We start from the raw sequence: 14,383 nt of genomic DNA, 5'->3' as shown, positions 1-14,383 counted from the left end.
CCTAAATTAATCTAGTCTCACTTGCCAGCACTTGGCACATATCCCTCTAAACCCTTCCTATTCATGTACCCATCCAGGTGTCTTTTGAATGCTGTCATTGTATCAGCCTCCACCACTTCCTATGGCAGCTCATTCCATACACTCACCATCTCTGTGGGAAAAAGTTACACTTTAGGTCCCTTTTAAACCTTTCTCCTCTCAATTTAAGTCTATACCCTATAATTTTGGACTCCCCTCCAACACAGGGAAAAGACCTTTCTATTTATCCTATCCATGCCGCTCATAATTTTATAAACCCCTATGAGGTCACCCCTCAGCCTCCGATGCTCCAGAGATAACAGCCCCAGCCTATTCAACCTCTCCCTATAGCTCAAACCCTCCAGCCCTGGCAACATCCTTGTGAATCTTTTCTGAACCCTTTTAAGCTTCACAACATCCTTCCTAAAGGAGGGACATCAGGATTGCACACAATATACCAAAAGTGGCCTAACCAATGTCCTGTACAACATGAACTCCCAACTCATATACTTAGTGCTCTGACTAATAAAAGAAAGCATATTAAATGTCTTTTTCACTAGCCTATCTACCCGAGACTCCACTTTCAAGACTCCTCCCATATTTCTATTTTTTTGTTCTCTGCACTTCATTGGACATATTACTCTGAAACATTTATCAATTTTTAAGCATTTGCTTATTCTTATTTTTAATGAGTTGCTTTTTTTTCATGGTTTACTTTCCTATTTTCTTTAGAAGTAGCAGGTGATTGGTCATAAGAAACACTTACAATTCAATTTTTACTAATTCTCTAAACTCATTCTTGTGTGTGACAACAATATTTCCCTTCCTGAACAATTAAGATTGAATGGGTTCCAAAAACAAATTCCACAATGGGGACGATTGCACAATTTTGAAAGATAACTATCCCAGATGTTAATGTATCTTCTTTTTTTCAACTGTGAATCTATTTTAAGGTTTGAACATTGTTTTGACCCCTGGTGAAAACTGAGAGGCAGTGGGAAGGGAGTGTGGTGCAATTGGAGACCCGTGACAGTCATTAACAGGGAAGAGAAAACCTATGAGATTCAGGGTGGGGTGAAGCAAAGCAGCAGTAATTGCCATCTCAAAGGTCATGATACCAGAATTTCTGCTAGGAGACCCACCTAAGGTTTGAACTGCCGCTGTGAGAAGCTCTCGTTAAAGTCAAAGAGAGGAATTGACCCAAATCAAGCCATGCCGGATAAAGGTAAAGTCACTATTGTCCCACTCTTTCAGAGAGAAGTAACTACTGGTGATTTAACCTAAGAGTCATCATACATTAAGCAAAGTTGAGACCTTCAAGCTGGTAAACCCAAGGAACTCATTAATGACTTTCGGTGAGATGTTACTCATGCCCACCTACACATTAACAGCAAAGAGGTGGAATTAGTGGAAAGTGTCAAGCTCCTGGGAGTGGTCATCGACAACAAGCTTTCTTGGACTCTTCATGTGGATGCACTGGTTACAAAGGCCCAACAATGTCTCTTCTTCCTCAGGCAGCTGAGGAAATTTGGCATGACGGCGAATATCCTTGCCAAATTTTATAGGTGTGCCATTGAGAGCATTCTGTCTGGATGTATCACTACCTGGTATGGCAACTGTACCATTCAATATTGGAGACGGTTACATAGAGTGGTGAACTCAGCCCAGACAATCACAAAGGCCAATCTCCCATTTGTAGAATCCACCTACCAGGCCTGCTGTCAAGAAAAGGCTGCCAGCATTCTCAAAGATGCATCCGACCCTGGCAATGTTTTTCTACAACCTCTACCATCGGGGAGAAGGTATAGATACCTGAACACAGGCACCAGCTGATTTCGAAACAATTTCTACTCTACTGTTAGAATACTGAATGGACACAAACTCTTAACATTTGTCTGTCCCTGTGTTTTTGTTTTTGCTGCTGTTTATCTACTATTTACTTATCTATGCTACTTTGTAATCTGCCTGTATTGCTCGCAAGACAAAGCTTTGCACTGTGCTTCGGTCTGCGTGACAATATATTCAATTCAATTCAAAGTAACTTAAACAGTGAAGGAGTTGAAATCATAATGTTTGTCTCATTCTGCATTGCAAACCAGTCATCCAGCCAACTGAGCTAACCAACCCCCAAAGCCAACACTATACTTTAGGTATAAAAGGTTCCACTTTTCACCTTTATCATTTTTATTGGCAGTGATCTTAAGTTTGGAAACTGCTCTCGAAGGAGATTTGGTGAATTTCTGCAGTAGATCTTTATAGATGGTGAACAAAACTGATTGTTTGTGGGGAGCAGACTTGATGGGCCGAATTCTGATCATATATCTTTTGAACTCATGAGGGCTGTATGTTTATGGATGTGATGCTAATCAAGTAGGCTGCTTTGCCTTGAACGATGTTGAAGTTGCACTTATCCTGACAAGTGTGCATCAATCCATCACAGTCCTGATTCATACCTACCAGTTTGTGGATAGACTTTAGGAGTTGGGGGTGAGTTGCTCACTGCAAGATTCCAAGCCTCTGACCTGCCATTATAGCCACAATAATAATATGGCTTATCCAGTTCAGGTTCTCATCAATGGTAAAGTCCAGGTGTTGATACAGACGGATATTCAGTGATAGTAATGCCATGAAATATCAAGACACAATGGCCAGATTCTTTCTTGTTGAAGACAGTCATTGCCTGCAACTTGTCTGGCACAAATGTTACTTGTCAGTTTTCAGCCCAAACATGATATATTGCATTTGACATAGTCAGCTTCAGTATCTGAGGAGACACAAATGGTGCTGAACATTGTACAATCATCAATGGAACATGCCCACTTCTGACTTTACAATAAAGGAAGATCATTGATCAAGTGGCTGAAGATGGTTAGTCCTAAGGACCTCCTGCAGATATATCTGGGAGCTAAGATTACTGATCTTCAAAAACCACACTTGCCTTCCTTTGTGCCATTTATGACTCTAAATCCTCAGTGGACAATTTGCCCTCTGTATCCCAATGACTCCAGTTTTGCTCTGAGACATTAATGCCCCTCTTGCAGCCTTGATGTCAAGGGTTGTCACTCACATCTTACCTCTGGAATTTAGTGCTTTCGTCCTTGTTTAAACTAAGGCTGTAATGAGGTCAGGAGCTAAGTGGTCCTGAATATCAGTGAGCAGGTTATTACCGAAGCAAGTGCTGCCTGATAGTACTGTTGATGAGACCTCCCATCATTTCACTGCTGACTGAGTGTAGACCGATGAGGCACTCATTGGTCTGTTTTTTTGTAGAGGGTATACCTGGATAATTTTCCACATTGTTGCCGAGATGCCAGTTTTAAACCTGTACTGGAATAAGACTGCTCGGGATGTGGCAAAATCTACAGCACATATCTTCAGTACTTGTGCTAGGAACCTTAAACTTTACAGTATCCATTGCCTCCAGCTAATTCTTGATATCATGTGGAATGAATCGTATTTGCTGAAGACTAGTGCCTGTGATGCTGGGAATCTCTGGAAGAGGCCAAGATAGATCATTCACTCAGAATTTCTCACTCAAGATTGTTGAGAATTCCTCATCCTGATCTTTTGCATTTATGTGCTGGGATTCTCAATGATTCAAGATGGGGGCATTTGTGGAGCCTTCTCCTCCTCCAGTGAATTGTTTCCTTGTCCACCACAACTCATGTTGGGATGTGGCAGTAATGCACAGTTTACTGCTGATACATTGGTTAGACAAACACTCAGCTTTGTCTAGCACTTGATGTTCACGCAATTCAGCATGCAATTAACCTTGTTCTTTTTGTAGCTCACCAGGTTGACACCTCATTTTTATGTATGTCTGTTTCTGCCCCTGTCATGTCCTCCCACACTCTCCCGATTTGGTGGTAATGATAAAGTGGTGAACATGTTGGAGTGTGAAGCTGCAGATTGAAGTACAATTCAACTGCTACTAATGGTCTACAGTGCTTCACGGATGCCCAGTTGCTAGATCTGTTAGAAGTCTCTTCCATTTAGGACAGGGGTGGTGCCACACAACACAGTGCAAGGTATCATCAGTGTAAAGGCGGAACTTCAAAGCCACAGGGACTGTGTGGTGGTCACTCTTATTGATACTGTCGTGTAAAGATGCTACTGTGGCAGGCAAATTGGTGAGGGTGAGATCAAATGTGTGTTTCCCTCTTGTTGGTTCCCTCACTATCTTGCACAGACCCAGTCCAGTGTCTCAGCCCATAGGTCTCCACCAGCTCAGTCAGTAGTAATACTGCTGAACCTCTCTTGCAGTGGAAACTGAAGTCTCCCTTGCAGTGTATGTTCTGCACCCTTGACCCTATCAACGCTTCTCAGTATGGATGTATACTGATTGTTCACCCAGGCAGGATGGTATGTGGTAATCAGCAGGATGATTCCTCAGCCATGTTTGACCAGCTGATGAAGGAGCAGCGCTCGGAAAGCTAGTGCTTCCAAATAAACCTGTTGGACTATAAACTGGTGTCATGTGATTTTTAACTTTGTTAACCCCAGTCCGACACCTGTACCTCCAAATCATAAATAAGCAACAATACCGCGAAGCCATTGCCTTCCCCAAGTTTTAGGACACATTGAAATCATAATTGACACTGTTTTCAGTCAAGAAATTTAGTTTATACAATCACATGCCAATAATCTTAATTTTTCTTCCTGTTGCATTTTCCAAGTGTTACAATTTGCGTTTTGCAAACTGAACTGTTCCAATGTGAAGTAAAAATATCAACCACGTTCAATGCATTGCACACAAACGAAGTCGTTGATTCATCAAGAATGTTGAGCATTGAGGTGCCCTTCGTAGATCTTTTCATAAGAATGCACCTGATATAAAAACTAGGAAATTGGTAAAGGGGGACTCTTAAGGCTTTTGAACGCTTTCAGTCTCAGTTATTCAAAGGCTGATGATCTTCCACTTCAAGACCATTTTTTTCCCCCTGCGCTCTCCTTGTATCCCTTAATGTTTGTAATATGTAGACATTATCAATCTCAGTTTTGCAAAATGAGAAAACACACTAAAAACATCTGAGACTCCACTATCCGTTTGGGTACAGAATTCCAAAGATTTACCTCATGACAAGGGAAGAAATTCCGAGTCCCCTCAATTTTAAATAGCCCGTTCGTTAGTCTGAGACTGTGCGTCGCGTTGTCACCTCGTTCCCCAACCCCGCCCAAACATCCTTCAGGTACGCGCCCTGTGGAGATCTGTGTTTAGATGCGATCACGTCTCATTCCTTCTTGGTTTCAGTGAACTTCAGTTCAGAATTAAGGTTTACAATCAAACTTTGGTTTCAGTCACATTATTTTTTTCCTCTTAGACCTTTTTCACCGAACTCCGAACAAGACTTCTGATCCAAGCGAAAGCAACCAAGATGAAAAGCAGTGTGTGTGGAAGAAATTGGGCTCAGATGATGGCGATGAAGCACTGATAACTTGTTTTGAGGTGCTTTAGATGATGAAAACTGTGTTTGAACATGCTCGACTCCACAGAATATCATAACAGTACGTTATCAGAGAAAAACGGGCAGTGGACAAAAGAAGATTTGAGCCTGGTGGAAAAACCATTGGCCATCAATGGTGTGGAATCAGGGAAAATCAATCAACTGAATGGGAACTCAGTCCACGCATCTGGAAATTCTAATGCAGGATCGCGAAGACAGTACGCGTTTCATTCTTTTATAAACCAAACGGAAAGTCCTGTTCTCATCAAGCCCATTGGAAAGTCAAAAGGATTAGTTGGGTCTGACACCCAGAATTCAAAGATCAGGAATAAATCCGCAAAGAAATCCGTGTTATCTTCATCTTCTGCTATAACCTTCGTTTTCCCCAAGACAAAAAAGGCAATGCTGAAGAAGATGAAACCTGTGATTAACTCAGATAATAACTCAGCATTTACAAAGGAAACATCTGAAGAGGGCTTTGAGAGCGGGGCAACAATGGGAGACCATCAACTGACCGATGAGTATTCTAAGTCTAGCTATGAGGACTGCGATGTTGACACCATAATGATGCCATCTAAACTAAAAACATCGGTCTTGGGTTCAGTGGATACACCTGTTTATCAAAAGAAGAAACGCAAACGCTGTGGGGTATGTGATCCTTGCATGAGGAAAGATAATTGTGGGGAATGCAGCAATTGCAAGAATCGCAAGACTGGACATCAGATCTGCAAACAGAGGAAATGCGAAGAACTGAAAAAGAAACCTGGACTTTTTCATGAGGTGAGAGCATTTTCAAGTTTTGGGGATTAAGGGTTATAGGAATTTAACAATATGTGTAATTTGGAGATTTCTCATCTTTCTTATCAATTTGCAAGGAGCACAGAAGTGGGGGGGGGGGATCATTGTCAATTAAAAATAATATTAACACTACATAACAATACAAGAAGAAGCAGAACTTTTAAAAATGCCTTTTAAAATGTCAGTTTCTCTAGGTATAAGGATCAATCCAATAAATCAAGGATTCCAGCAAAAATAATTGACATGGAATCTGAAAAAAAAGCCTATCAGCTAGGATGGTCACATTACGATTATAATTTCAGTTGTTGCAAGCAATTCTAAAGCTGAGAAAGATATTGAATGTAATTCGGTAGACTGCAAAGACACAGATTGCTTAACCAGTATTAAAGATATGCTTTTGTATGACCTGGCGAAACTGGCTCAGCAGTGGCCTTCTAGGCTTGAAGTCAGAAAATTGAGGCTTTAAGTGTTGCTCCAGAGACTGAAGGCATAATATCCATGCTGACACTTCAGTATGGAAGAAGTGCTAACATTTTTCAAATAAAATGCCAAGCCAAGATGCCACATATGCTCAAAATACAGTGCAGGGGCCTTTGAGGGATGGAGACAAGCAAAGTCTGAGGGCTAATGCACAAAATGAGAGGAGGGCAAGTGCAGAAATTGGAAAGGAGATTTATTAAAATGGTGGAAATATAGACGTTAAATAGACGTGTAGCAAACACATTTATGGCATCTAAATGCTTCTTGAATTCCTTTGAGGGGCAAGTGAGTAAAAGAAAAACTTTTGATAATAGTAATTGAGATAATACTGCTCAAAGATTCGGTAAGAATGTTAGTCCTTTCTGATTCCTTGCTCTTGATCTGATTCTTTGCTCTGATTCCTTGAATTTTTGAGCCAATCAACATGATTGTGAAGATAGATCAAACATTTTATCATGTGCAGTTTTTTTTAACTGCTTAGATAAACAGCCATTAACAAAACGAGTCTTGAGAAGATTTGTAGCTCAGGTTGAGGTTCTGGAGGGTTCGTTTTCAGATGTTTCATCACCATACTAGGTGACATCTTCAGTGAGCCTCCAAATGAAGCACTGGTGGTGTAGCTTGCTTTTTATTTATATGTTTGAGTTTCCTAGGATTGGCGATGTCATTACGGTGGACAAACAGGCAGAAAACTAGCCACCAGGATACATGAATATCAACTAGCCACAAAATGACATGACCCACTCTCACTAGTATCCTTACATACTGATGAGGAAGGACACCACTTTGACTGGGACAACACATCCATCCTAGGACAAGCCAAACAGAGACACACATGAGAATTCCTAGAAGCATGGCATTCTAACCAGAACTCTACAAACAAACACATTGACTTGGATCCCATTTACCACCCCTGAGAAAAAGAACAGGAAATGACATCACTGTAGGAAATGATGTCACCACAGAAAATGACATTGCCAACCTGAGGAATCTCAAATATATAAATAGAAAGCGGGCTACACCACCAGTGCTTCATTCGGAGGATCACTGAAGATGTTACCTAGTATGGTGACGAAATGTCTGAAAACAAACCTTCCAGCTCAGTGAGCAAACCTACATCCAAAGTCATTAACAAAGTCACAGATTGAGTTGCAATCCTTCAGAATACATTGGTTTGCAAAATGCCATGGCAACCTCACGTCCAACTCAATTTAATTGTTGGTAACATCAGTTAGATTTTCAGATGACAGAAGTAAAGTTGCCATATTACTAGAGGACCGTTGGCTGCATTCTCCTTTGAGAGAGATGACTGGTGATGCATTTAATCTGGGGATTATTGTACGTGAAGTGAGGGGTGAGTTTGAGAATGTGGGAGCTTCTTGGTCCCCTCAGCTGGTGTGGCAATCAACCCCATGCTGTTAGCATTCATTTTTCATCACAAGATTGTCGGCTCGACACCCTTCAGATGACAAAGCACTTGCAGTAAAGATTACAAGAACTGGTAAGTAGAATATTAACAGGAAGGCATGAACTTTGGAAGGCAACTAAGACTTTGTCAAAATCAAAATGTTGCATTTCTCAAAGTCACCAAGCAGTGCTCAGATATTCAGAGAAGGAAGGGAAGCTGAACAGGTTCAGAAATTCAATTATTTAGGAAGCAGAGTATCAGCAATGGAAGATGCAACAAAGAAATACGAACAAGAATAGTCATGGGAAAGACCATACGAGGGAAGGAGAGATGGTCGCGAAATAGAAAGCTGAATAAACGTCTCAAAATGTGACCTGTAAAGTGCTTTATTTGGAGCATTGTTATGTATGAATGGGAGATTTTGACCTTTCAGGAGGAGGCGATCAACCAGGTGAATAGCTTTAAAATATAGATTTGGAGGAATCAAGAAAGGATCTCTTGGGCAGAGAAAGTAACAAGTGATGAAATGCTGGAGTGAACGGAAGAAATTTGTGGAACTCTGTTATGAAAAGGCAGAGACACTGAGGAGGACACATTAAAGAGGAAATCAACTTGTAGGAAACATTATGAAGCAGAAATGTCATGAAAAATAGCAAGGTAGCCAATATCAATCAGGAGGAAGAGATTATTAGGTGGGATTGCAGATATGAGATATCCAACCACTTCCTGCCCCTCTAAAATTAAATTTACATGGTTGACCATTGCAACCACTGCCAATTAGGAGCTGTGCAAGGTCAATTGACAACTGTTTGAAAGTCTCATCTTACCTGGGCTGAAATGATGTCAGCTTCACGAAGGATGGGGAAGGGCTGACCAATGCAAATTATAGATCGATATGGGTAGGCTGTCAGTTTGGTGATGAAGTGGCTTTTATCTGCAGCAATTGCATTAGACAAGTCTTTGAAGAGACACCCCCAACCTTGCTTTTGACATTGCTGGCCTCTCTTTCTGTAGCTTTCCCAATCCCCAGATCTCCACCCCGGAAAAACCCCTATCTTTCTGGGGATCTAGGCGGTAGTGTGCCAGGAGTACCCACAACCTCTGCTATGTACTGCGAGATCTGGAGAGGATGGAATTTGACTGGCCAGCACCTTTAGATGGGCAGAGCTTCCTACTATGGCTTTGTAATTCTGGCTGAAAGCTCTCTCATTGCCAATCTACTAACATATTACAATATGATTTAGCAGACTTTCTGGTCAAGTTAGGCTGTGGTTCTCTCACCTCTGAACTTTCATTCTGAGATGAAGTACCAGAAGATTCTGCACAATAGTTTCAGAATGTCTTTGCATTTCTACAGCTGTCATTCTGCTCATACAAATAGTTTCTTTCCATCTCTAACTATGCTCTGTGTCTTTCAATGACCACTTGTCTTCTCCATTTCTTTCTCACATATTTTCATTTATTATTATTTCTTTTTTTTTTAAATTTTCTATATGCTTTTGCTCTTTGGCTACCTTTTCTTTGGCAATTCATTCACTTTCTTAACTCTGATACTTTTTTCTGTAGTTCTTTCACAGTTTTCATTTATCTTAGGAGTTTATTTGAGCTGATCTGACTTTAAACATTGGGAAGACAGAAATCATTATATTTGGTCCCTGTTACAATTTCCCTAACTGTGGACTTCATCCCACTTTCAGACAACTGTCTCAAGCTGAACTAGACTCTTTGCAACCTTGGTGTCATACTTGAGAGTGAGACATGATTTCTCATGCACAAAGTCATTTTGACTATCCCTACTCAGTCCTTGGCTTTCAAAATACATGAAAATCCTGCCCCTCTGAACCCCTTCCAACAATTTACCCACCATTGATGTCAGGTTCACAGGTCTATATTCCCTGACTTTTCCTTACCACCTTTCTTAAATAGAGGCACCACTTTAGCCAACTTCCAGCCTTCTAGCAACTCACAAGGGGTCCAGCAATCTATCCCCTGGCTTCCCACAAAATTCCATGTGATCATGTTCCAGGGATTTATCCACCTTTAGGACATCCAGCACCTCCTTCTCTGCAATGTGAACACTTTTCAAGATGTCACTACTTATTCCCCCAAGATCGCTACCTTCCATATCCTTCTCCACACTGATGCAAAATACTCGTTTAGTATCATCATCCTGAATTACATATTGCATCATTATTCAATTAAAAGCTTTCACTTAGCCATGGTCCTACCATAAGTTTGAAATTTTCTTTGTTTTTAGGCATTTTGTATTAAGATTCAATGAATTAGTCACTTGTTAGATAACTTTTGGAAGTTTTCTTTCAAAGCTACAGTTTGAGTGAAATTCATTTCACATGCAAGTGAGCTTATATCCAGAATTTATGTACTATCCAATACTTTAGATCAGTTGAGCAGTAGAGTAATCTGAATTCCAAGACCTATTACATCTCTTCAAAATGGCAGTAGATTCAGAAATTTCCACTTATCGAAAGGAAAAGATTAAGATGACTATTAAGTATTCTATCCACAAATAGTAATTTGATGACATAACACTTAAATTACAGAAATTCATTTTTAAAAGTTGGATCCAAATTGCTGCGTGGACCTCAATGTCCAAATGTGTAAAAAACTTTGACAAAAGTAATAATGTTCTGAAAAGGTAAGATTAGATTAGATTAGATTACTTACAGTGTGGAAACAGGCCCTTCGGCCCAACAAGTCCACACCGCCCCGCCGAAGCGCAACCCACCCTTACCCCTACATCTACCCCTTACCTAACACTACGGGCAATTTAGCATGGCCAATTCACCTGACCTGCACATCTTTGGACTGTGGGAGGAAACCGGGGCACCCGGAGGAAACCCACGCAGACACGGGGAGAATGTGCAAACTCCACACAGTCAGTCGCCTGAGGCAGGAATTGAACTCAGGTCTCTGGTGCTGTGAGGCAGCAGTGCTAACCACTGTGCCACCGTCACAAGAAAATAGACATAGACATCCAGTCAGGACCAAATTTGCACGATAACAGCAATTCAGTCTTTTTCTTTATATTCACTGGGAACGGAACCCTAAAACCCATTTGCCCTTTTTAGACATTTTTAATTAGAGATGTTCAGAGATGTTACTACATGTGTGTGGAACAGGTGGGAGTAGAACCTGGGTCCTTTCTGGCTCAGAGGTAGGGGCACTAGCACTGTGCCACAAAAGCCTCTCTTTGCCCTTTTTGTACAGCAGGTAACGAGCTACTGTTTTCCTTGATTTGTCAGCAGTTACCCAAAACCCTTTCCCTAATTAGCGTACTTTATGTCTGTTCATATAAAATATACTTTTCCTTTCATTCATCCATTGTTTAATTAAGAGTGCAGAAGGGCATGCCAGGAGCAGCCTGAGGAATCCCGGAAAGGGAGGTCTTAACCTGGTGAAGCTACAAAACAGAACTGCTTGCATGCCAAATGGCGTTAGCAAGAAGTGATAGATGAAGATAAGCATTCCCACACCAATGGGTCAGATCTAAGCTCTACAATCCTGTCACGTACAGTCGTAAATGGTTGTGGACAATTAAACAACTCATTGGAGGAGGAGGCCCCACAAATGTCCCCATCCTCAATGACAGGGGTGCCCAGCACAGCAATGCAAAAGATAAGGCTGAAGCATTTGCAGCAATCTTCAGCCAGAAGTGCCAAGTGGATGATCTATCTTGGTCTCTTCCCATTGTCTCGAACATGACCAGTCTTCAGCCAATTGGATTCAGTGCATGTGACATTAAGAAATGGTTGGAGGCACTGGATACTGCAAAGACTATGGCCACTGAAAACATTCCGGCAATAGTACTGAAGATTTGTGATCCAGAATTTGTCATGTCCCTATCCAAGCTGTTCCATGACAGCTGTGACACCGGCATCTACCCAGCAAGATGGAAAATTGCCCAGTTATTTTCTGTACACAAAAACAGGACAAATCCAACCCAGCCAATTATTATCCCATCAGTGTACTCTTGATCATTAGTAAAATTTGGAAGGTGTCATCAAACAGCACTTCAATCGCAAACAACGTGGTCACTGACATCCAGTTTGGCTCCCACCAGTGCCAGTCCTGCTCCTGATCCCATTAGTTCTTGGTTCTAACATGGACAAAAGTGCTGAGGGTTTGAGGTGAGGGTGACTGCCCTCAAATCAATGCTCATTTGACTTCATGTGGCACCAGTTAACCTGAAATAAATTGGAGTCAATGGGATTCAGGGAAATACTCTCCATTGATTGGAGTCATACCAGGCACATAGGAAGTTGGTTGTGGTTGTTGGAGGTTAGTCATCTCCAGGACATCTCTGCAGGATTCTTCAGGGTAGTGTCTAGGTCCAAACAACGTAAGCTACTTCATCAATGACTTTATTGTCAAAACAGAGGTGGGGGTGTTTGCTGACAATTGTACAAAGTGTAGCACTATTCGTAACACCTCAGATACTGAAGCATTCCATGTCCAAATGCAGCAAGTTAACGTATAGCCATGGACTGAAAAGTGGGAAGTAACATTGCACAAATGCCAGGGACCATTTCAATAAGAGACAATCTAACCACTGTCTCTCAACATTCAATGGCATTACCATCACTATTTACTGCACTGTCAACATCTTGGGAGTTACCATTGACCAGAAACTGAACTGGAATAGCCATATAAACACTGTGGCTACAACAAGGACTCAGGGGCTAGGAATCTGACAGCAAGAAACTCAGATACTGATTTTCCAAAGCCTGTCATCTACAAGTTGGGATTGCGATGGAATACTCCACACTTCCTGGATGAATGCAGCTCTGGCAATGCTCAAGAAGTTTGACACCATCCAGGACAAAGCAGCCTGCTTAATTAGCATTATATTGATAAACATCTACACACTTCACCACCAACACAAAGTAATAAAAGTGTGAAGTACCAACAAAATGCACAGCAGAAATTCACCAATTTAGACAGCACCTTCTAAACCCACAACAGCTTCCACCTAGAAAGACAAGGGCAACAAATGTATGGAATTACCACCACCTGCGAATTCCCCTCCAAAACACTCACAATCCTGACTTGGAAATATATCACCATTACTGCAGCGTCACTGCATCAAAATCTTGGAATTCTCCCCAGCCTTCATAAAAAAAAACTGAGTGTCACACATCACCCTCTTGATTTTTCATGAATGGAACCAAGTTCAGATCTCAGATAGACTCGTAAACACTTTACAGGAGCCAGACTAGAGTACTCTAAGGTCTCATTCATTACCAAATAACCATCTTGGCTCACTCATGGACTCTGAAGTGATGGAGTCCACATAACTTGTTCAGTTTGACTTCAGGCCATCATACACTTAAGTAGTTCCTTGATCAGTAGTGCCCTGTAAACTCTGCCCAAAATGCCCAGCATGTTGGTTTTGAGGGAGGAGAGGTTTTGCGTGCAAGCACGTAACTCCGTGTGCACCTACCTACCTCCCCCAGGTGTGAATCTCTGCTGCAATAAAGAAGGAATGTGTTAGTGAATGAGTGATTTATGAGATTTGGAGCAGGCATCTATAATGGTGGAATCAGGTGCAGTTGGGAAAAGTAAAGGATGCAGCTTTCATGAGCGTAGGGACAAGGGGCATCTTGTGAAATGTGGAGGTTGCAAAGGTGATGTGAAGTAGAGAAGAAAGTTTTATTAATAGTGAGGCTGGAAATAATGCGAGTGTAGTCAAGGAACAAATGGAAGGGTTGAGAATACTCATGAGGTAATTACTTCCTACACTCCAGTCATGTCCTCATTGTTAACTTCCTGGTATTGACATTCTGTACGATCTCTTTCCACTGTCTCCTCAGTTGCACGGACACCTTCCTGGTCCCTGGTGGGAAGAGGATGGCCTACCTCCTCTTTGTCTAGACCGGGGCATTCAAAAGAACATCAGAGATGTTATGGACATTCCCAGTGTTTGCTGCAGACATATTAGTCTTTCAAGTGTGCTCTTCCTTTGCAAAGCAGAGTGCATTTCTACTTTAAGAGGTAATGTTAATTGAAGGTTCTGAATGTCAACCTTTCTCTCCACTTCAAACGCTCTTGTGGCAGTCAACAAATATCAGCAGGCAACACAAGTATTACAGGATACCTGAACTGACACTGAAAGATGTCTGCAGTCTCTGCCTGCAGTGTCCCTACTTTGTTTGAATTTCAAAGTCATTGCTTTCTTTCCTTTATCAAAACAAGCTTTCATAACCAGAGAAATTAA

General features: G+C 41.4%; 1 protein-coding gene across 3 annotated transcripts in view; it reads left to right on the top strand.

Moving 5' to 3' along the window:
- Nucleotides 1-14,383, top strand: part of tet3 (tet methylcytosine dioxygenase 3) — a 380,734-nt gene that overhangs the window by 1,937 nt on the left and 364,414 nt on the right. For all 3 annotated transcript variants that reach the window (XM_072554173.1, XM_072554174.1, XM_072554180.1), the window contains exon 2: nucleotides 5,340-6,242. In XM_072554173.1, coding sequence (XP_072410274.1) covers nucleotides 5,496-6,242 — 747 coding nt within the window. In that variant the 5' untranslated portion in view covers nucleotides 5,340-5,495. The remainder of the gene's footprint in view (nucleotides 1-5,339; nucleotides 6,243-14,383) is intronic.

This window comes from Chiloscyllium punctatum, chromosome 35 (genome assembly GCF_047496795.1).
Source record: "Chiloscyllium punctatum isolate Juve2018m chromosome 35, sChiPun1.3, whole genome shotgun sequence".
Lineage (NCBI taxonomy): Eukaryota > Metazoa > Chordata > Chondrichthyes > Orectolobiformes > Hemiscylliidae > Chiloscyllium > Chiloscyllium punctatum.
The sequence above is the reverse complement of the archived record's forward strand: the minus strand, read 5'-3'. Positions and strand labels throughout refer to the sequence as shown.